This window comes from Triticum urartu, chromosome 1A (assembly GCF_056163025.1).
Source record: "Triticum urartu cultivar PI428250 chromosome 1A, HENAU_Tu73, whole genome shotgun sequence".
NCBI classification, from domain to species: Eukaryota; Viridiplantae; Streptophyta; class Magnoliopsida; order Poales; family Poaceae; genus Triticum; species Triticum urartu.
In genome coordinates this window covers 488109297-488134091 of record NC_141873.1, presented here as the reverse complement: position 1 = coordinate 488134091, position 24795 = coordinate 488109297, and the positions used below count along the sequence as shown (strand labels likewise).

The 24795-nt window shown below is 45.1% G+C and overlaps 1 protein-coding gene across 1 annotated transcript; it reads right to left on the bottom strand.

The window, feature by feature from the left end:
- Positions 1 to 11893: 11893 nt before the first annotated feature.
- LOC147991849 (uncharacterized) lies at positions 11894 to 13250 on the bottom strand. Its single transcript, XM_087539276.1, has 2 exons — positions 12903 to 13250; positions 11894 to 12707 (listed from the first exon to the last, which is right to left on the bottom strand). The coding sequence occupies exons 1-2, from the start codon at positions 13248 to 13250 to the stop codon at positions 12075 to 12077; spliced, it is 981 nt and encodes a 326-aa protein (XP_087395402.1). The 3' UTR covers positions 11894 to 12074.
- Positions 13251 to 24795: the final 11545 nt, after the last annotated feature.

Here is a 24795-nt window from a genome sequence, read left to right as displayed (position 1 = left end):
GGTGACGACGATGTCAGACACTCGGTGGTTGTTTGCGTAGGGCATGGTCGGCACAAGTCCTGCCTCCCTTGCGATGCTCGTTGTCAAAGTCAGAGTTGTCGGTTGCTTTCGCGTGTGGCCATCCGTTGATATGTGCCGTCGTGGCTTCTACGAATGTTTGCGGGTTGGTTTTGATGATGGAGCTCTATGGTGAAGTTGGAGTCCCCAACGGGTGATGACGATGACACTTGTGACTCCTCGGCGAATGTCTTTCTTCTTTGTAGGTTCGGGTTCCATGTCCAGTTTTCCAACAATTAACCGGTCAATCTCTTCTTCTTATCAATGAAAACGGCAGTCTTCTGCCTTTTTATAAAAATACAGACTGTGTTCTCATGATGTTTGTATTCTTTTCACGCGACATTATGAGTCATAAAAGTGTCCTTTATCAAAATAAATGGCAGCCCGACATCAATAATTGTTCTAAGTATAAACACCAACATTCTCGCAGTATGACTGTTGAAGCCTCTTCTTATGTATTAAATTGGCATAATTAAAGACAAAACCCGTGGACGTCATACAACATCTCAATCATCATGCCAAGGCTAGTCCAACCCTACCATGGGCGTCGGCACTGTCCCTTAGTGGTCATGTGTCTAGTCTATTTTAGCTACCATGGTGGATTGGTGGTACCTTTATATATTAGGAACAAGTTACACATGTTCAACTAGAAGATATAGCCCTACATTAACCAAAAATTCGCACGGGCATGCACTGCTGAAAGAATTTATGAAAATTATTTGGGAATTTATGGCAAGGCAGAAATATAGGTTGCTTTACAACCTAGAGCAAACATGACTATTCCTTTAATAGAAAAAGAAATATTTCCGGGGATAAGAATTTGAGGATGGGCTAGGATGGAAATGACATGATCTCGAGAGAGGTTTGAGAATGATGAGCCACTTGAGAGAAGAAGACATGATTGTGGCATCGTACGATTTACCGAGGATTTCAACGGTTGCATTAGGCATGCCACCGAGGTCCTTTCGGTAACCCGGTGGCAGGGCATGCACCTCTCTTGTCTGTGCAGGGGCTAGGCATGCCGCAAGGACATCACAAAGGTTTCCCATGCCGCTACCGGGCATGATTTCATGTGCCACCTTGCTGATCTGTAATTTTCGGCCATGAAACCCTAGCAGAGTAATAAATTTATCAAATATTGCACGCATGTCAGAAAAATGCAGGGGAGGTGGGGTGGCACGTGCCATGCGATTGCCTCCTTTGAGAGCATGAGAAGTTTCGAGGCCATCTTTGCAAGAGGACCCGCACTTCCTGCACAAACCGGACATGTTCCCTCTCGATACCTAAAGACTAGCTCGGGGGACGGTGCAGTTGACAAGCGGCCTCAGGGGGTGCTTATTAGAAACGCGCCCAAACTTTCACCACACTCTACAGGGGCCATGTGATGGCATCGTGCCAGCTCTCGAGGAATTCCGGCATCGTACGATTTTTCGAGGATTTCAACGGTTGCATCAGGCATGCCACCAAGGTACTTTCGGTAACACGGTGGCAGGGCATGCCCCTCCCTCATTTATGCAGGGCCTAGGCATGCCACGAGAACATCAAAAAGGATTTCCCATGCTGCTACCGGGCATGATTTCATCTGCCGCCTTGCTGATCTGCAATTTCGGGCGATGAAACCCTAGGAGAACAATAAATTTTTAGAATATTGCATGCGTGTCCGAAAAATGTGGCGGGGGAGGGGGGGTGGTGGTATGTGCCATGTGATTGCCTCCTTTGAGAGCACGAGAAGTTTTGAGGCCCAACAGAGCAACAGGACCCACACTTCCTGCACAAACCGGACACCGTCCCTCTCGATACCCAGAGACTAGCTCGAGGACGGTGAAGTTTACAAGCAGCCTCAGGGGATGTTTATTCGAAACGCGCCCAAACTTTTACCACACCCTACAGGGGCCATGTGATGACACCGTGCCAGCTCTCGAGGAATTCCATCATCGTACGATTTCCCGAGGATTTCAACTGTTGCATCAGGCATGCCATCGAGGTACTTTCGGTAACCCGGTGGCAAGGAATGCCCCTCTCTCGTCTGTGCAGGGCCTAGGCATGCTGCAAGGACATCACAAAGGATTTCCATTCCGCTATCGGGCATGATTTCATGTGGCGCCTTGCTGATCTGCAATTTCTGGCGATGAAACTGTCGGTGCAGCGATCGATCGCGTTCGCTACCCGGACTTGCGCACAGGTGCACGACGGATCATACTACAAGCAGCAATGTTTGATACAAGGCGAGCCAGAGAGACCGCTCTTCATGAGGTCAAGGAGCGAATCAAGAAGACAAAGGCGACCAAAGGATCCTCTAGGAAGGTCTCCCCTGCCGGGCTGGCGAGCCCTGCGGGTCGAGACTGGGAATGGGACCAAGGCCAAGCCCTCCCCTGCGAAGCCTCTGAGGTCCACCAAGGTCGAAGCAAAGACTCAAGGCAACCACCGACAAGCTTCACATCGGCAAAACCTTCACTAGAACACCACAGCTCCACCTCATCATACGCCAGTCACTTATCAGTGAGCTGTCGAGCTCTCAGGTGGCTAGGTGGATCCTATCAGGTACGTGGCAGCCTGCTGGAGAGAAGATTAACTTTATTGACACCTGTCCAGATGGCGTGTCACACTAATAAGGAGAAAATGTATAAGCGGCGCAGCAGGCATGCCGGGCTTCAACCTCAGCATGACACCTAGCAGTGCATTTAATGCACTTTGTCCTAACTGCTAAAGTTAGGTATGATAGCACTGTTAGCTATCCAATCACACCAAAATGATTGTTTTGCCATTATGGTCACCTCTTAACCTATAAAAGGAGGCCCGAGGCAACCGAGCAAAGGGTTCGAACATTTTGACCCCCAACACTTGTATGCATGCAGTTGCTCTTCCCGAGGCACCCTTGCCGGGCTAGAGCGCTCCGTGTCTTAGTCTTCCTCGTGATCAATCCACCAAAGCAGGAGTAGGGTTTTACGCTGCAAAGCGGCCCGAGCCTGGGTAAAAGAGAGTTGTCCCTCGCCGTATCGCCCTATCGTTTCTGCTCTTTGTGCGATATGACCACCCCCCTCACCGAACCACAAAGGGGCGGCCCTGCCCCATAGGTGATCGTGCATCCCCCACGACAGTAACCCTATCAGAGCAATAAATTTCCGGAATATTGCAGGTGTGTCTGAAAAATGCATTGCCTCCTTTGAGAGCACGAGAAGTTTCGAGGCCAACGGAGCAACAGGACCTGCACTTCCTGCACAAACCTCTCGATACCTAGAGACTAGCTCCGAGATGGTGTTGTTGAATTAATAAAAAGCACCAGGATCCATCATTGGAAAGATGGCCTATCACTTTGAATCTTCTCTATCCGAAACGGGTGAAGATTCAAAGTGAGGGTACATCTTAACAGGGGTGTAATGAAGACCGAAGCTTACTGCATCTGGACTATTCCACTATTTAAATATGTTCTGTTGCTTGTATTAGGGCGAGGTGGGATTGAAGTTTGATGGCAGCCATATCTTTACCGAAAGCCACACTCGGGAGTCGGGAAGCGTTGATGTTCCAAGAGCGGGGCTCGGTAAAGGCACGGTTGGATCATAAAATTAATACATATTCTTACTAATGAACACCGAAGTTTAATGCAGTTCTACTATCGGACTATTGTTATGGCGCTGCTAGAAGGAGGGCGCGAGAGGGCCTGCCGGGGGCCTTTTGCCCACGGCCGGGCAAGATGGAAGGGATTTCCTTCTTAATTCTTGCTTGATTAGATTGATACATCTCCTCTCTTTATATAGAGAGGTTTACTTGACTCCCAAGCAAGGCTTACTTGACCCCTAAGAAAGCGACCCTTATCTCTAATTAACCCTAAGACTAACTGGCTATACCGCCAGCCCAGGCCATTAGGCCCATTACGTACTCTAACACTACACCCCACCTGGACATGCAGCTTGTCCTCAAGCTGCAGCCTAACCAACTTATAACCATGACTCGAGGCAACACCAACCTAACACCTAAAAACAAGCCTTTTACATCTCGGCTTGTTTTATTACTCTCAACCTGAAATGGACTGGGATGATTTATTTTGGACCTCTTAACAAAAAGTGGATACCATCCGCACGTCGGACGTGCACGTGTACAGCCACCTGGATCCCATGGACACCATCTGGATAAAAACAGTGCATATGTATGGCCACTTGGAAGTGGTCGCAAGAGCGACCAGCAGAGGCGCCCTCGCGGCGGCCGGCGGCGGAATGCAGTGGTGCTACGCGGTGCGCTCTTGTCGGTGACACCATGCCTTCTCCCCGCCGGACGGCTGTTGGTCGGCACCGCACATAGAAGAGTGGAGGGTTGTCGATGGACAATGGCGAGGAGGGGTGCGCCTCCCCAACCGCCGATGTCGCAGACTTTGAGGGCCTTGTCCGTGGGGAAAACAGCATGCCCAAGATCCCCGACGCAGCGGACGAGATCGAGGTCCTTTGCGCAGCGAAGCGCAACTGGGAGGAGCGGCAGCTGCAGACCACGCAACTCCCGCACACGCCGACGCGCTAGGAGGCCGCGTGCAGCAGCCTGCAGCCTCACCGTCGCCGACACGTGGCGGGTAGTGATCCAAGCTGGAAGCGGTGACGGCGACGGCGGAAGCTTGATCTGCTGGATGGGGACGCCCTGGGGAAGCGGTGATGGCGACGGCGGGAACTTGATCTGGTGGATCGGGACTCCCGTCGGCGCGGTCGATGCGGGGCCGGAGCTGACCGGTGATGGCTGCCGCAGTTGCAGTGGCAGCTGCGGCGGAGCGCCGGGTGCGATGGAGGTCACCAGGAGCGGTGGCTGCCACTGCAGCCAGGGCGGGGCGGTGGATGGCAGCTGCTACAGCGGCCTGATGAGCGCGGCGGAGGCCACCTGGTGCGGCGGCTGCCACGACAGCCAGGACAGGGCGGTGGTGGCGGTGGATGGCAGTTGCAGCGGCTGCTGCAGCAGCCCGACGAGCGCGGCGGATGCCGCCTGGTGCGGTGGCTGCCACGTAGCCAGGACGGGGCGATGGATGGCAGCTGCAGCGGCTGCTGCAGCAGCCTGGCGAGCGCGGCGGGGGCCGCTTGGTGCGGCGGCTGCCACGGCGGCGCGGTGGCGGTGATGGGCGGCGCAGCCGGGTGCGGCCCATAGGACCCGGCCAAGAACAGATGGATCTCCTGGACCGCCTGTGTTAGGTCCCGCAGCGCCCCGGACACCTCCGGGGTGAGGACGACGGGGGCGGGCGCGACGGAGGATCCCGGCGCGGGCAGGAGCGGGGCGACGGTCGTGACCGGCAGCGAAAGAGACGGGTTGGGCGGCGGTGAAGACATGATCGAACCGAAGCTAGCTGATACCAAATTGTTATGGCGCTGCTAGAAGGAGGGCGCGAGAGGGCCTGCCGGGGGCCTTTTGCCCACGGCCGGGCAAGATGGAAGGGATTTCCTTCTTAATTCTTGCTTGATTAGATTGATACATCTCCTCTCTTTATATAGAGAGGTTTACTTGACTCCCAAGCAAGACTTACTTGACCCCTAAGAAAGCGACCCTTATCTCTAATTAACCCTAAGTGGTTGTTTGGATACTGAGAATTAGTTGTGAGATTATAGGAAACGAGTTTTTGGAGGATTTTTAGCAAAGCCGGTTTTTGCTATTTTTTCAGTTACGGTGGGTATGTACAATTCCTTGTTTGGATGTAGAGATTAGGAAAAGGAGATTTAGGGCATGTACAATGATGCTATCTTAGGAGTGCCACGTAGGATAAATGATGAGGTGGAGAAGAGAGAACTCATAAGAGAAGGCTTGTCTTCTTTTATTTAAGATAAGACAAGAGATGATCTCTTAGCACAATATGTCTCACCACATTTTTAGGAATTGCTCGTTATTGAAGATAAGACTAAGAGATGACCCATTGTAGACATTTTTTTTATCATCTCTAAAAAACATACAAAACTTAAAATAAGACTATCTTATCAATCATTGTACATGCCCTTAGCAGTTCTTTATTTGGGTCGTCTCTTACGCACTTGCCACGCTTCGCTCATCGCCTTCTACGCGGACTACTTGCTTCTCCCGTCCCGCTCCGAGCACGTTGGTCACGAGACCAAACACCAAGAGCACATGACTTAATGTTGGGAGCATCACGGAGGTTGGGCATGATGCGCTCGTCGGCGTTCAAGCTGAATGTTGGGAGTACCACATCTCTTCGCATGGAAAGCCAAGCAGCGGCCAAGCTCAATGGTCGCCGGCGTTCTCTGCCACGACCAAGCCGGACGAGGCGTTGTTGGCCGTATCCTCTGGTGGAGCTCACCACGATGAGGAATCAACTTTGTTCTCTTGCCGCGCCTCGTCCCTCATCCATGCCTCCAAGCTCGACGTCGTTGCCGACGTCCATGAACTGGAAGGAGGCTGTGCCGGTGCGCGTGTCCGCCGTACTCGGAGAGTAGCGCATCATGGGGCGTTTGGTTCAGGCACGGGGAACTGCAACGCGCTCCAGTCCTCCAGCTCTCGGTACACCACAATATCAAAGGAACACAACGCGGTGGAGCAGCGACGGTGTCGTGCCGTGCGTAAGGCGGCAGAGCAACGCCGGTGCTTGAACTGTGTCACTGGCGATCACCATGCCCAGCAGCCACCATCGTGGACTACGTGCATGCACAGAAACAGATAACCACGCAGCGGAGCAGCGATGGTGCTGGAACTGCGTCACCTGCGATCAATCCGGCCACCGTCGTGGACTCCTCAACATCTTAGGCCTCGTCACGGGCTCACGGCAAGCCTCACGGTCTTGCCTAGGATAACCCCCTGTCGCCAGGAGCAAGTGAGGTGCTAGAGCTACCGCAGTGGCAAGACCGGCTCGGCGGCCGCCGACCCAGCCGCAGACTTTGAGCGCACGGATGACGAAGCATGTCTGGCGTCCGGCGTCCGCGTCGACCCGCCGGATGCACCATCGTCTTCGCTACAACTCACTGGAATGGCGAATCTGAGGACAACGATACCCAGGATATGTTAATCCCGTTTTTGCAAAAACGACTAATAGTCGTTTTCCCGTAAACTCAAAATCCTGGGTTTTGGAGAACCAGGTTTTCTATATCCACGGGTTTGTTAGATGATCCAAACAAGATTTTATTCTGTTAGAGCCGTTTCCTTGTTTTTAGAGAACCGGTTTTGTATATTTCCCTTATCCAAACAACCCCTAAGACTAACTGGCTATACCGCCAGCCCAGGCCATTAGGCCCATTACATACTCTACACTATTAAACAGGTAGGGCGAGGTGGGACTAAATCAACAACCGTGACTGTTCCGAAAGCTGCTTTCGGTAAAGAAGTCAGACCATGACCATGCCGTTAACCGCAGCCGGCTATGCCACGTGGCAAAGCATTGCGGCAAATAGTTCCTTTGCCGAGTGTTGCCTTTTTGCCGAGGCCTACTCTATGCAATATAATGTGTTTGCCGAGATGCGCCTATTGCCGAGAGGCATTCTGGGCGTCTGCTACTTTGCCGGGTGTCCGCAGTTTAGCTCTCGGCAAAGAGCCTGGCACACGGCGTATACAAAAATTTCAGTATAATGTAGGGTGCAGTCCAAGCCAACACGGATCACCTTTGGGATGCTACAGTCAAAGGGAAAAAAGTGGCTGTCACAAACTAAAAATTCAGGCACCTGACCATTAGCAAAACCTAATAGTAGTACAGATAACAGAAGCCTCCGGATTGCCTGTGGCCGTCCTCTCTTCGATCCTGAAACCGACCGGAACACTGCAAATCGTAACCAATCAGTCTAGCCGACCGGCCGGACTATATCAAGCGTATACGTACGGCCGGAGATATGTACGCAAGAACGCACGTAGACACGAACACACGGCACGTTAACTACATATATACAGGAATATCATCGACGAGGCGGCGATATCTCCCGCTCGATGGTCGACGTCGAGAACCCTGACGTCGGGGAGGCGGAGCCCAACGAGTGTAGCAGGCGTATGTTGACTTCCCTGATGGGTTTTGCCTTCTTCGCGTTCATGTTCGTCTTCGGGCACGCTGCGGCGCTGCTGGAAGAGTCCCATCCGGCGTCGACGAGCGCCGCCCTGATCGCCCTGTCGCTGCTGGCCCTCTTCTTCGGGTGCTGGTTTGGCGGCATCTTCGTGATCCTCGTGGCGGAGTGGCACCACGGCGGGGTAGAGGGACATGCTAGGTTTGCTGATGATTTGATCCAGTCCGATAGATTTATTCTTCCTGAATCAATCCATCAGTTTCTAATTCGCATCGATCAGCATGTAGATGCATAGTCTTCTCTTGTAGTCTTGTTATCGATTTTTTACTATTACCGTCTTCCACCGCCGCCGGTTCGTCTGGCCTCCCGCGATGTGGGGGAACCACAGTTTGGGGTGGTTGTGTAATCCCCGATTGCTGGATGGCGTCATCGGCAACAAGAAATAATATGTTTCCGTCTTGTTGACATTGATAGACGGCGTCTCTGGAGCTTCACTAGAGTCAGATCTTGAGAGTTGAGACTCTGTCTTTATTTCGTCTACATGACTGGCGGCGTCCTATGATGGGGATGGCGCCGCGGTATGTTTTTGTTCTTCTGTTTGGTCAGAGATGGATTATATATATATATATATATAGGTAAATTGTTTGGGGCACCTAGACCCATTATATGGCAACTAACATTTGTAGTGATGTACAATACACGACAAAATGACTTTCCAAATTTGTTTGCATGCATTACAACCATCAACGGTCATTGATTGCTTTCCAAACAAATATACTATTATTCTTTAGCAATGATTTTTTTCCAAACAAAGAGGGTTTGTATGTACGCTCTTATTTTTAAGATATCAGATACGACTAAATAATATAAGCCCGGGTCATACTTTTTAACGCCTAATGTTTCTATACAAATTAAGATGGCCATATAATATAAAATGTGACCAAATTATTATTTTACTTTTAGGAAAATATGATGCATGCTGATACCCACAGATGATTTTTTCATGCGTACAAATACTCATACACGGTTCTTTTTAGTTTTAGGAATGCACATTGCATGTCAATACCCACACATGATTTTTCCCATGTGTATGTGAACCTAGGATATTATACCCGCATACCCTTTTTCATTATACACATGCTTTGTAGATATAAAAAAAATTGATATACTTTGGACGGTACATACCCGAACACTATTTTTTTATCACGTATATTCTGTTGAGACATACCTGTAACTGATACTAGAGATATACCCAAAAATTGTATAATTTACATATACCTAATATATAGGGTATGTACATATACCTAAGATATTGTACACACAAACTCATTTTTTAGTACATGTATATGCCTTGAAGACATATCCAAAATTATATAGTTTTAATGGGGACATACCTAATAATGATATCCTCCTTTTTTTGGGTAGGTATATGTACCTAAGATATTATACGCGCCAATTATTTTTTTCAAAAGTATATCATGAATATGGTGCCATGTACGTTTCTCCAAAAAGGTATACAACATCAATAAAATATGAATTCTTATTCTCTGTAGAATAGTGCACGTACCATGCATCTGACCATTAATTGTTCATTCTCGCTTTCCATTCTAACGTGGGCATTTAAATGTCCATATCAATCAATAATTAGAAATAACTATTTCCTAACGCTCTAGTACTAGTACAAGTGCACATATCTCAGCGTAATCCGATGGTTTGTAGGCAAGGTGCCCAAGCACGTAGGTGTTCCAAATTGTCGTCCTATATATATATATATATATATATATATATATATATATATATATATATATATATATATCTTTTAGGTGTGGTTAGGTCTTAATCGACTAAGACTTAACCAAGTCAAAGTCTAAGTCAAGTGATATAGCATGTAAAAAGAAAAAAGAAAAACTAAAAAGAATTTTTCGCACGAATCTTCATGCAAAATTAAAAAAAGATACTATCGACATAACGAAGTCTAAATCGACTGAGACTTAGCAAAACTGATATCTTTTGTCCCTCCACGATGACAGCTTCTCTGGGGGTGGCAATCTACTAAGCATGTGGTCGTCGATTGACGTATTTTGGTATACACCTAAGATTTACCGAACACTGCTACTTCGAGCTCTTGGGTTTAAACAAGGCTGCACCTATAAGACAGAGGCCCAGTTGTGACAACGAGTTTTGCTTACAGTGCGCCATCGGTAGATGCAGAAGAAAGATGTTTACCAATTTCATTAAGGACTTGCAATTTCATATGCTTTTTATTAATGGTGTTCTTCTTCCCGCAAAAAAAATAAATTAATGGTGTTCTTGTAAGGGATTGTTTTAGCTAATATTTGGCCTCATGCCTTTCCACAAAAAGGATTATAGTGTCTTAATCTAACATTGTACTCCTATATATACACGTGTCTATAATGCCACAGAATTTTTGAAAACAAATTCACTACAGCGTTTCAACAAACAAAACAACAAATTCAGTCTTGATAGTGTAAATGAGCAAAATTCATAGCTCGGTATCAACTAGATGATATCTATAGCACCCTGAGTCGCCCCCGCACCGGGCGACTTGGGCGGCCCGCTACCCTAGCCGCCGCCGAGCCCCGATCTACCCCCTCCTCTCCTCCAGTCGCCGCCGCGTGATGCCACCGTGCTAAGCTCCGGGGCAGATGGCGGTGCCGGGGGTCTCTCCTTCTTTCACGCGGTTTGGGGTGGGGCAGGGCCCCTAGCGTGTGGAGGTGCGGCTAGTCAGGTCCTGCAGCGTGGCGGCTGGGGGCGACTTTGCGGCCGGCCGGATCTCTGATTGGCGGCGACGGCATGGATGGCCTGGTGGATGGATCGGTTGTACGTGTGGTCTGGCCTCCGGTTAGATCTGATCTGACCGGTGTGGCCTGCTCCATGCGCGGCTGCGGTGATCGATGGCGGTCCCATGCACATGAGGTTGGATGGAGGTTCCCTGAGCGGATCCGGGTGAAAACCCAACTCTTGGCTCGGTGCCAAAGCCAGCGATGGCAGATTTTTCTGCGTCGTCTCCTTCTTGAAGGCATCGTCGTGGAGAAGCTCTAGACCCTTATCCGCCACCTCCGGGGGAAACTCTGTATTGGTCCATCGGTTGACGGCGGCGCTCTTGTGTCGTATCCCTAGATTGAACAGTCATGTACATAGCAGCCCTCGATACTTAGGTAGGATTGAAAATCCTGACTAAAGATCGACATTTATTGGGACAAAAATTTAAATGGTATGAATGTGTTTGGTATTACAGGCCTCATCCTTGGCCACGGCTGCTAATGCTGCGAGACTAAAGGAGATGAATCAGAATCTCCAAAGCTCTGGTCAGGAGCTTGACCTTATCAACAAGCGGTTCGACAAAGCGCAAGGTAAGTCTGATAGAGATTCGGTGACCCTTGCGCCAGGCAACATGTTCAGGTTAGTTTCTAAGCAAGAAGAACTTAGGGGCTGTTTGGATTGAGCCCAATCTTGCCCTACCAAATAATTGGCATCACCAATTCCAGGGCATGACCAAAAAATTGGCAAGTCATGGCTGTTTGGATTGTAGCCATTAGTACTTGCCAATTTTTTGGCAAAACCATTGGATGTCATTTGGTTTGAAGCCAAATATTTGGCACATTTGACTGGCATGTGTTTGGTTTGGTTTCAAAATTTGAAAATTGCATGCCAGCCAAATAAAAGAACGCTTGTGTGTAAACAAGCAGTCACATATCACATGCTACAAAAAAATAAAAATTTGAATTAACCAACACACATACGCACACAAACTCTGCATTTTCAGAACTTCAGAATTAAACTCATACATTAAGTAGCTCATATATTGTCTGATACATGATAGATGGAATAAGGTTCACATCCTTTACCATAGCATCTAGGACATAAACAGCCAGCCATGCACCAAATGCACTCCATACAAACAGTACATGATGCACCCAAGTTTGCTGTATATAGACAAAATATGCATGATGATGTTATCCATGCTCCCACTACGTGTTAAAGCGTTCCTAGCCATATAAACAAAAGGTTGCCACAAACTCTATCTAACCATGTGGCAATTCAGTGAGCAGCCGCAGATCCATCATTGCCACCTTCATGAAACTGAGGCTCAAAGTAGCTAATGACCCACTCTCGAAGAATTGTTGCATCAGCATAGTTAAGATAACTATGAAAGATATCTTGGTCTGGCTTGGATAGATAGGCAACAATCTCAAGTTTATCCTTAGCTGGGATGGTAAGGGCATTGATCCGCTTCCAAAGATTTGCATAAGGATCTGCAGGTGGCATTGGTTGCACAGACACAATAGGGGATGCAAGGGATTCAGCTAGCTTCTTGATACTGGTTACCATATCATCATTAGATACCTTGCCCTTCTTGTTTGCTTTTCCCTTGGTTGGCTTCTTGGAAGGTGATGATGATGCACACTTGCGCTTCTTGTTTAATGGATTGCCATCCAAGTCGACTTTAGGACTGCGACGATCAATAGTGTCAGAGTCAGCTTCATCACTGTCTGCTGGAATTAGATTTCCCTCAAGTTCCCTCACATCCTCGCTGTCATCACTACCATCATCCATATTGACAGTGGTTTGGTCAACTGCGAGTGAGCCATCAGCATGAGATTGATCCGAGAATAACTCTTCCAATTGATGAAAGAACCTAATGGGTCTGGTAAGATAATTGACTGCAGTTTTCTGCACACAAGGTAAGGTAAAAAGAGTAAAATAATGATGTTATGAACACAAAACATGAGAGAAGTTGCAGGTATAAAAAAACACAACAAGAGACAGTGAATATGAAGCATACATATATATAGACAATAGCAGCTATCCACTCATTTTAAAATCAGACCATGATATAAATAAGAGAAAAAACTACTAAGAACTTACATTGAGTCTTTGCTTTTCTGACTCAGAAAGTGTGAATGTGAAAGTGGTTTTGTCAAGGCCATTTCCACTATTGGCCATGGCACGACGCACCCAGCCCCACTTCTCCTTGCATTGACGATAGTGTCGATCCACTTGGGTTTGAGTGACACCAAGCGAAAACTTGCCATTTAGAGCATCAGCACATTGCAAGTGGTGTTGTTTCTTGAACTTGAAAGTTGCAGGTTTGTCCTTACGAAGGTCGATATACCATTCAAGCATAAACCTTGTTGCCTCGTCAGTCCAGGTTATGTACTTATCACGAGGATTGGAGTCCTCCTCGGTCTTCAGAGTGAGCTTATGCTTCCCCATGACCTACAGATAGGTCATCATTGCAAACAACTAGTTATTAAGAAAGTGAGTTGGAAGCAAAAACCCTCAAAAAAATGTCAGCATACGAACATGAAACATCACAGATCCAACTTACAGCAGGACAGAACTAAACTTATTTAATAGGACAGAGAGACCAGATTAAATTGAAATAAGTCAAACAATATTACGAGGATACGATAATTTACACAAAGTCATTAGAATAGAAACACTACATCGTTCAATTTTTCCTTTGCATGGAAATACATCAAAGGTACAGTACATCCTTCAAATGTTCCCTCACATGGAAATACATCAAAGGTACAGTACATCCTTCAAATGTTCCCTCACATGGAAATACATCAAAGGTACAGTACATCCTTCAAATGTTCCCTCACATGGAAATACATCAAAGATACTAAGCTGGGATAGCATCAGCCTCATTGTCACGTGCACTCTCTCTATCTGTCCACATTTGCTGAGCGATTAAATCTCGCTTGGCAGCCCACTCACGTATGTCAGCCTCTTGATCACGAACCCGCCCAGTACTCCTAGGGAGATTGGCATACCATGTCGCCTCATCCACAACATAATCATCTGGACCATTTTCTAATATCCAATTGTGCAAAGCACAACAAGCAACTACCACTTTAATCTGAGATTTCAAAGGTATGAAGGGCCTTTGAGTAAGAATCTTGAAGCGACTCTTAAGAGTCCCAAATGCCCGTTCAACTGTGGTCCTAAGCGATGAATGGCGGTGGTTGAACAATTCTTTTGGGGTAGTTGGGTCACGGTCTCCAGCAAATTCGTTTAGGTGGTAGCGCACACCACGATAAGGAGGCAATATCCCTGGCCTCGCAGCATACCCAGCATCAGCCAAGAAATATTTCCCTACAGCCATGTTGTATTAACAATGAGTTAAAGTCAAGTTGGCACAACACAGTGACAAACATGTATGCTATGTTGTATATGTACCTTCGGGTATTTTTAATCCCCCTGGACGTGTGAGGGCATCTTTTAGCACAAGAGAATCATGGGCAGAGCCCTCCCAACCAGCTAGAACATATGTGAATCGAAGGTCGAAGTCAACAACTGCTAGCACATTTTGGGAGGGGTATGACTTGCGGCCCCTAAACTTGTCGACCATGTGGGCAGGAACACAAGCCTTAACATGAGTGCCATCTAGTGCCCCTATGCATCCCTATGAATATGAGAAAGGGGAGTTCATGTCAAGCTTGGGTTAGGTCGATCTTGTATAATCAGTAATAAATCTACGGTCTAAGGGTTACCTCAAAATACGGGTAGAATCTGTCCGGGCTGCTAGTGATTTTTGTGTGTGTGTCCGTTGATCTAATGTAAATGAGATCACGAGCTAACTCCCCCATCGCACGAAGAACAATATTGAAATATCTGCTCACTGTTTCACTAGATCGCCAGAACCAAAATCCAATGGATGAATTTGTGTGATGCTGACCGATCATGTATAGGAACATTGCTACTTGTTCCTCTACTGAAACATGTAGTGTATCAATTAACAACTTTTTCTGCCTGAGCCTAATGCATAGCTTGTAAAACACAGCTCGAGACATCCGCAGTTGCTTGATACATATTGCATCGGATGTGTCAATTAGCCTAACCAGGACATTAGTCCTGTAGATGTCTCTCTCAACTAGTGGACCATACTTTCTTCCTCCACTTCTAAATTTTCTACCATCTTTGTTTCTATACCAAAGAGCCAAGAGAAGAACAATGACAGACAGAGTTCTCCGCCACAACATGGTGAGATAATAATATTTTTGCTGATCCAAGTCCATCTGGGTCAATATAACAAGTACATTAATATGAATGATCTAAATCATATTTACATTGTACAAAATCAGAGCTGCTTATAACTAATAATAGTGATGAGTAACTTATAAAAAGATCCACCTAAATCATTAACAAAAAATACAGATATGTGCTTGACTATTTGTGAATCAGAAATAAGAGACAGAGATAATAAGTCCCAATCAACAATTAAGCATATATGTCCAGCCGGCTCCTAAGAAATTTATGGACAACAATGTTCTAAAAACAGAGGTCATATGGACTCATAACTAGCTCTGTGTCAAATATCCTTCTCATGTCTAATTTCTAGTGTCTTGGCTGCCTTATAACTTCACGGATGCTGCATATGGAGATCTAAGACTGGGAGCAGGGGCAAAGGGCATGGATTTGGCAGGCAAGTACTTAGATCTGGCAAGTATATACGTACGTGCAGCATATCACCAATTAAAAAGGTCGGATTGAAGCAAATCATGCCAAGAGAAAAGGGGATCGGGGTGGGATTGAAGGGGAGTTGAGCTGCTGACCGTGGGTGGATTGAGAGATGAGAACGAGAGACAGAGGAACGCCGGTGGTGGCCGGAGAAGCTCGTATTGTCGCAGGAATCCGGCGGCCTTGGCGATAGCTGCAGATCTTGCCCTCCACTCGCTCCTGTGTGTTTGCCTGGGATGAAAAGAGGAAAGTGAAGGAACCGACGAGGAAATTTCGCTGCCTACCGTTTATACTCGACGCCCAGTTCGCGCGCTGCCAATTTTTTGGCGGCCGATTTCCGCGCCGCCGTTTCGCCCGCGATTTGGCGAAAATGGGCGCGGGCGCGCTGGGGCGAGCCAAAATTGGTCGTGATCCAGGTGAAGGCCAAAAGGGTCGGGCGTGACCAATATTTTGGTAAGGCAACTATTGGTAGTCATCCAAACAGCCCCTTAATTGCATCTGTCACCGCGGAGGACGAGTACCTCAAAGCCGAACTGAAGAAGGCCAAGACGGAAGCGACCGAACAGAAGGCGGTGGCCAAGAAGGTGGCCACCGAACTCAACATGATGAAAACCGTGAGTGGGAAGCACGAGGCCCGAGTGACCGAAGTGCAGAAGGAGCTCAAGGATGCCATCACAAAATGTGAGGACCTTGAGCAAAAGAATAAGGACCAGTCCTCTGAGCTATCCAAGGTGAAGCAGGAGTTCCAGGAGGTGCGGATGGAGGTGCGAGGCGTCCGAGAAGAGCTCCGCAAAGTGAGGCAGATTGTGTTGGGTAACGCGGTAATTTCAAAAAAATCCTACGCACACGCAAGATCTATCATGGTGATGCCTAGCAAAGAGAGTGGAAGAGTGTTGTCCACGTACCCTCGTAGACCGTAAGCGGAAGCGTTATGACGATGCGGTTGATGTAGTCGTACGTCTTCACAATCCGACCGATCCTAGTACCGAAAGTACGGCACATCCGCGATCTGCACACGTTCAGCTCGGTGACGTCCCATGAACTCTCGATCCAGCTGAGTGTCGAGGGAGAGCTTCGTCAGCACGATGGCATGATGACGGTGATGATAATGCTACCGGAACAGGACTTCGCCTAAGCACAGCTACGATATGACCGAGGTGGATTATGGTGGAGGGGGGCACCGCACACGGCTAAGGGATCAATGATCAACTTGTGTGTCTATGGGGTGCCCCTGGCCACGTATATAAAGGATGGAGGGAGGAGGAGGCCGGCCCTCATAGGGCGCGCCCAAAGTGTGGAGTCCTACTAGGACTCCCTAGTCCTATTAGGATTCCACCTCCTACATGGAATAGGAAAAGGGGAAGGGAGAAGGAGAAGGAAGGAAGGGGACGCCCCCTTTCTCTAGTCCAATTCAGACCAGTCCATGGGGAAGGGGCGTGGCATCCTTGAGGCCTTTCTCTCCTTTCCCGTATGGCCCATTAAGGCCCAATACGAATTCCCGTAACTCTTCGGTACTCCAAAAGATACCCGAATCACTCGGAACCTTTTCGATGTCCGAATATAGGCTTTCAATATATTGATCTTTGCGTCTCGACCATTTCGAGACTCCTCTGATGTCCCCGATCTCATCCGGGACTCCGAACAAACTTAGGTCATCAGATCACATAACTCATAATACAAATCGTCACAGAACGTTAAGCGTGCGGACCCTACGGGTTCGATAACTATGTAGACATGACCGAGACTCATCTCCGGTCAATAACCAATAGCGGAACCTGGATGCTCATATTGGCTCCTACATATTCTATGCAGATCTTTATCGGTCAAACCGCATAACAACATACATTGTTCCCTTTGTCATCGGTATGTTACTTGCCCGAGATTCGATCGTTGGTATCTCAATACCTAGTTCAATATCATTACCGGCAAGTCTCTTTACTCGTTCCGTAATGCATCATCCCGCAACTAACTCATTAGTCACATTGCTTGCAAGGCTTATAGTGATGTGCATTACCGAGAGGGCCCAAAGATACCTCTCCGATAGATGGAGTGACAAATCCTAATCTCGATCTATGCCAACTCAACAAACACCATTGGAGACACCTGTAGAGCATCTTTATAATCAGCCAGTTATGTTGTGGCGTTTGATAGCACACAAGGTGTTCCTCCAGTAATCAAGAGTTGCATAATCTCATAGTCAGAGGAACATGTATAAGTCATGAAGAAAGCAGTAGCAATAAAACTGAATGATCATTATGCTAAGATAACGGATGGGTCTTGTCCATCACATCATTCTCTAATGATGTGGTCCCGTTCATCAAATGACAACACATGTCCATGGCTAGGAAACTTAACCATCTTTGATTAACGAGCTAGTCAAGTGGAGGCATACTAGGGACACTCTGTTTGTCTATGTATTCACACATGTACTAAGTTTCCGGTTAATACAATTCTAGCATGAATAATAAACATTTATCATGATATAAGGAAATATAAATAACAACTTTATTATTGCCTCTAGGACATATTTCGTTCAGATTGTTGATGGTAAGCCGTATTTACTGCAGAGTGTCTTTGGTGGCAACATATTCGCGTTCCTGACCCGGGTCTGGCCTTCCGCAAGCGCCTTCGCGGAGCTTCCGAGGAGTGCGACGGACGCGGCAAGGCACTATGCAACTCGGGAGGAGGACACCGATCAAAGGCTGTTCTGGGTGCAATTCCAGGCGCCCGAAAATCTTCCCCACTTGAGCAACGAAATGAAGTAGTTGATGGAGCTGCATTGGATGGTGGAGCCAGCTATGAAGGAACTTTGTGTCTGGCTATGGACCGCCGAGCCAGTACCAAGAAGCTACTTCGGCCTGATGCAGAGGTTGCACGACGCCACACCCCGGATTGATGCTGTGAAGCGCTCCGCATGCATTGAAGGAGCGCAGATGGTGTTCGCAATGACCATGGTGCACTGGCCGAAGATCCAGCCAGTAGACATGGACACTATTCCCCCTCCTGCTAGAAAGGAGCATCGTCATCCCGAGCAGTATTTTTCCATCGCTATGGACTGTGCTCGGACGATAGAGGGATGATGTCTACTACACAACCTTCTTCTTGTAGACGTTGTTGGGCCTCCAAGTGCAGAGGTTTGTAGGACAGTAGCAAATTTCCCTCAAGTGGATGACCTAAGGTTTAGCAATCCGTAGGAGGCGTAGGATGAAGATGGTCTCTCTCAAGCAACCCTGCAACCAAATAACAAAGAGTCTCTTGTGTCCCCAACACACCCAATACAATGGTAAATTGTATAGGTGCACTAGTTCGGCGAGGAGATGGTGATACAAGTGGTATATGGATGGTAGATAAAGGTTTTTGTAATCTGAAAATATAAAAACAGCAAGGTAACTAATGATAAAAGTGAGCGTAAACGGTATTGCAATGCTAGGAAACAAGGCCTAGGCTTCATACTTTCACTAATGCAAGTCCTCTCAACAATAATAACATAATTGGATCACATAACTACCCCTCAACATGCAACAAAGAGTCACTCCAAAGTCACTACTAGCGGAGAACAAACGAAGAGATTATGGTCAGGTACGAAACCACCTCAAAGTTATTCTTTCCAGTCAATCCGTTGGGCTATTCCTATAAGTGTCACAAACAACCCTAGAGTTCGTACTAGAATAACACCTTAAGACACAAATCAACCAAAACCCTAATGTCACCTAGATACCCCAATGTCACCTCAAGTATCCGTGGGTATGATTATACGATATGCATCACACAATCTCGGATTCATCTATTCAACCAACACATAGAACCTCAAAGAGTGTCCCAAAGTTTCTACCGGAGAGTAAAGACGAAAACGTATGCCAACCCCTATGCATAGATTCCCAAGGTCACAGAACCCGCAAGTTGATCACCAAAACATACATCAAGTGGATCATAGAATACCCCATTGTCACCACAGGTATCCCACGCAAGACATACATCAAGTGTTCACAAATACTTAAAGACTCAATTCGATAAGGTAACTTCAAAGGGAAAACTCAATCCATTACAAGAGAGTAGAGGGGGAGAAACATCATAAGATCCAACTATAATAGCAAAGCTCGCGATACATCAAGATCGTGCCACCTCAAGAACACGAGAGAGAGAGAGAGATCAAACACATAGCTACTGGTACATACCCTCAGCCCCGAGGGAGAACTACTCCCTCCTCGTCATGGAGAGCACCCGGATGATGAAGATGGCCACCGGAGAGGGATTGCCCCCTCCGGCAGGGTGCCGGAACGGGTCTAGATTGGTTTTCGGTGGCTACGGAGGCTTCTGGTGGCGGAACTCCCGATCTATTGTGCTCCCCGAAGTTTTTAGGGTATATGGGTATATATGGGAGGAAGAAGTACGTCGGTGGACCTCGGGGCTGTCCACGAGGCAGGGGGCGCGTCCCCACCCTCGTGGGAAGCCCGGGACTCTCCTGGTCCAACTCCGATACTCCGTGGGCTTCTTCTGGTCCAAAAATAAGTTCTGTGAAGTTTCAGGTCAATTGGACTCCATTTGATTTTCCTTTTCTGCGATACTCTAAAACAAGGAAAAAACAGAAACTGGCACTGGGCTCTGGGTTAATAAGTTAGTCCCAAAAATAATATAAAAGTGTATAATAAAGCCCATAAACATCCAAAACAGATACTATAATAGCATGGAACAATCAAAAATTATAGATACATTGGAGACGTACCAGCATCCCCAAGCTTAATTCCTGCTCGTCCTCGAGTAGGTAAATGATAAAAACGGAATTTTTGATGTGGAATGCTACCTAACATATTTATCCATGTAGTTCTCTTTATTATGGCAAGAATATTCAGATCCATAAGATTCAAGACAAAAGTTTAATATTGACATAAAAATAATAATACTTCAAGCATACTAACAAAGCAATCATGTCTTCTCAAAATAACATGGCCAAAGAAAGCTATCCCTACAAATCATATAGTCTGGCTATGCTCCATCTTCACCACACAAAGTATTTAAATCATGAACAACCCCGATGACAAGCCAAGCAATTGTTTCATACTTTTGGTGTTCTCATACTTTTTCAATCTTCACGCAATATATGAGCGTGAGCCATGGATATAGCACTATAGGTGGAATAGAATGGTGGTTGTGGAGAAGACAAAAAGGAGAAGATAGTCTCACATCAACTAGGCGTATCAACGGGCTATGGAGATGCCCATTAATAGATATCAATGTGAGTGAGTAGGGATTTCCATGCAACGGATGCACTAGAGCTATAAATGTATGAAATCTCAACAAAAGAAACTAAGTGGGTGTGCATCCAACTTGCTTGCTCACAAAGACCTAGGGCACTTGAGGAGGCCCATTGTTGGAATATACAAGCCAAGTTCTATAATGAAAATTTCTCACTAGTATATGGAAGTGATAAAACAAGAGACTCTCTATCATGAAGATCATGGTGCTACTTTGAGCACAAGTTTGGTAAAAGGATAGTAGCATTGCCCCCTTTTTTGCCTTTCTTTTTTTATTTGGCCTTTCTTTTTTTATTTTTTTGGACTTTCTTTTTTATTTGGCCTTTCTCTTTTTTGGGACAATGCTCTATTAATGATGATCATCACACTTCTATTTATTTACAATTCAAAGATTACAACTCGATACTAGAACAAAGTATGACTCTATATGAATGCCTCCGGCGGTGTACCGGGATGTGCAATGATGCATGAGTGACATGTATGAAAGAATTATGAACGATGGCTTTGCCACAAATACAATGTCAATGACATGATCATGCAAAGCAATATGACAATGATGGAGCGTGTCATAGTAAACGGAATGGTGGAAAGTTGCATGGAAATATATCTCGGAATGGCTATGGAAATGCCATGATAGGTAGGTATGGTGGCTGTTTTGAGGAAGGTATATGGTGGGTGTATGATACCGGCGAAAGGTGCGCAGTATTAGAGAGGCTAGCAATGGTGGAAGGGTGAGAGTGCGTATAATCCATGGACTCAACATTAGTCATAGAGAACTCACATACTTATTGCAAAAATCTATTAGTTATCGAAGCAAAGTACTACACGCATGCTCCTAGGGGGATAGATTGGTAGGAAAATACCATCGCTCGTCCCCGACCGCCACTCATAAGGAGGACAATCAATAAATACATCATGCTCTGACTTCTTAACATAACGGTTCACCATATGTGCATGCTACGGGAATCACAAACTTTAACACAAGCATTTCTCAAATTCACAACTACTCAACTAGCACGAATCTAATATCACCATCTCCATATCTGAAAACAATCATCAAGTATCAAACTTCTCATAGTATTCAATGCACTTTATATGAATGTTTTTATTATATCCCTCTTGGATGCCCATCATATTAGGACTAAATTCATAACCAAAGCAAATTACCATGCTGTTTAGGACTCTCAAAATAATATAAGTGAAGCATGAGAGTTCATCTATTTCTATAAAATAAAACCACCACCGTGCTCTAAAAGGATATAAGTGAAGCACTAGAGCAAATGACAAACTACTCCGAAAGATATAAGTGAAGATCAATGAGTAGTCGAATAATCATGCAACTATATGAATACTCTCTAAAATTAAAGAATTTCAGATCTTGGTATTTTATTCAAACAGCAATAAAATCCTAACAAAATAAATTGACGCTCCAAGCAAAACACATATCATGTGGCGAATAAAAATATAGCTCCAAGTAAAGTTACCGATGAACGAAGACGAAAGAGGGGATGCCTTCCGGGGCATCCCCAAGCTTAGGCTTTTGGTTGTACTTGAATATTACCTTGGGGTGCCTTGGGCATCCCCAAGCTTAGTCTCTTTCCACTCCTTATTCCATAGTCCATTGAATCTTTACCCAAAACTTTAAAACTTCACAACACAAAACTTAACAGAAAACTCGTAAGCTCCGTTAGTATAAGAAAGCAAATCACCATCATAAGGTACTGTAATGAACTCATTCTAAGTTCATATTGGTGTAATATATACTGTATTCCAACTTCTCTATGGTTCATACCCTCCGATACTACTCATAGAGTCATCAAAATAAGCAAACAACACATAGAAAACAGAATCTGTCAAAAACAGAACAGTCTGTAGTAATCTGGATCAAACGTATACTTCTGGAACTCATAATATTCTAAAATAAATTTCTAGAAGTGAGTAATTTATCTATTAATCATCTGCAAAAAGAATTAACTAAATAGCGCTCTCCAAATAAAAATGGCAGCAATTCTCGTGAGCGCTAAAGTTTCTGTTTTTTACAGCAAGATCAACAAGACTTTCCCCAAGTCTTCCCAACGGTCCTATTTGGCACAAACACTAATTAAAACATAAAAACTCAATCGTAACAGAGGATAGATAAATTATTTATTACTAAACAGGAACAAAAATCAAGGAACAAAAATAAAGTTGGGTTGCCTCCCAACAAGCGCTATCGTTTAACGCCCCTAGCTAGGCATGATGCTTTCAATGATGCTCACATAAAGGATAAGAATTGAAACATAAAGAGTGCATCATGAAGAATATGACTAACACATTTAAGTCTAACCCACTTCCTATGTATAGGGATTTTGTGAGAAAACAACTAATAGGAACAATAATCAACTAGCATAGGAAGGCAAAACAAGCATAACTTTGAAACTTTAAGCACATAGAGAGGAAACTTGATATTATTGCAATTCCTACAAGCATATATTCCTCCCTTATAATAATTTTCAGTAGCATCATGAATGAATTCAACAATATAACCAGCACCTAAAGCATTCTTTTCATGATCTACAAGCATAGTAATTTTATTACTCTCGACACAAGCAAAATTCTTCTCATGAATAATAGTGAGAGTATCATAAGAAACTCGAATACTATAAATTGTTTCCACATTAAAAGAGTAATGTTCAGAAAAAGGGTAATCACAATCATGACAAGTTTTATAAATATAATCACTACTTTTTATAGCATAAGTATCATCACAATAATCATCATAAGTAGGAAGCATGCTATCATCATTATAAATTTGCATATCAAAACTTGGGAGACTAAAAATATCATCTTCATTAAACATAGCATCCCCAAGATTGGGACAAACATTAATTGCAGCAAATATATTCTCAAAAACATCATCTTCATCAAACATAGCATCCCCAAGCTTGGGCCTTTTCATATCATAAGCATAATCACTCTCATCATTAATAGTATGGATAGCACCAATAGTATAGCAATTATCATATTCTACCAAGCAAGTTCCAAAAAGATTTTCAAGATCATAAGAAGTATCATTATCTTCCACAATTATATTTTCATGAGGCACAATAGTAATAGGGGCAGCATTATTTGGGGGAGATATCTTTTTACCTCTCTTCCTTTTTCTTTTCTTCTTCTTCACCACATCATGTGTGGGTTCAATCCTCTTTTTGGAGCTCCTTATTAATGAGATTGGTTGAATAGGAGGCTCTTCCTCGTTATCTAATTCATCATAAGAAATAATAGGAGGATATTGGGAAGTCTCTTCCCTTTCATTAGTATTCTCTTCATCCTATATTTGTTTCTTTTCTTTATGTAATTGGCAATATAAGGATTTTCAATACAATTCACCACACAATACATATAAATTTCCTCTAGATCAAAGCCAAGAAGTTTATCACAGGCAAAAACTGGAAGATAGTTAGTTATACGTTTCCTTTCTTCGTAACCCATAAGCAAACTAAGTTCATTATGATGTGCAAGAGAAATCAAGTCATCAAAAAATTTTGGAACGATTAGATCATGAAACGATTTTCATCGGATGGTTAAATGACCACATTCATTGCAAAGCTAACAAGTATGGCCAAGAAAATTTAAATTTTCAGCACAAACATCTAGCCTTTCTTGCAACAATTTAGTTTCTAAGTACTTATGCCTCTTGCAAAATCTATCTTCCCTAATTGGTGTGTACTTGCAAACCCAATGCACTCCACAAAAATTGACTTGTTTATAGGAGACATTTTCATCATAACTAGTGCAATCATCATTAGTACTATGGATATTCAAGGAGATCATACTAACAACATTACAATCATGCTCATCATTCAAATATTTAGTGCCAAACATTTTAATGCATTCTTATTCTAACACTTTGGCACAATTTTCCTTTCCATCATACTCACGAAAGATATTAAAAAGATGAAGCGTATGAGGTAAACTCAATTCCATATTTTTTTGTAGTTTTCTTTTATAAACTAAACTAGTGCTAAAACAAGAAACAAAAAGATTCGATTGCAAGATCT

Coding starts and splice junctions, on each gene's coding strand:
- LOC147991849 (XM_087539276.1), bottom strand. CDS start 13,250: ATGGGGAAGCATAAGCTCACTCTGAAGACCGAGGAGGACTCCAATCCT. Junction 12,708..12,902: donor CAGAAAAGCAAAGACTCAAT/GTAAGTTCTTAG, acceptor CCTTGTGTGCAG/AAAACTGCAGTCAATTATCT.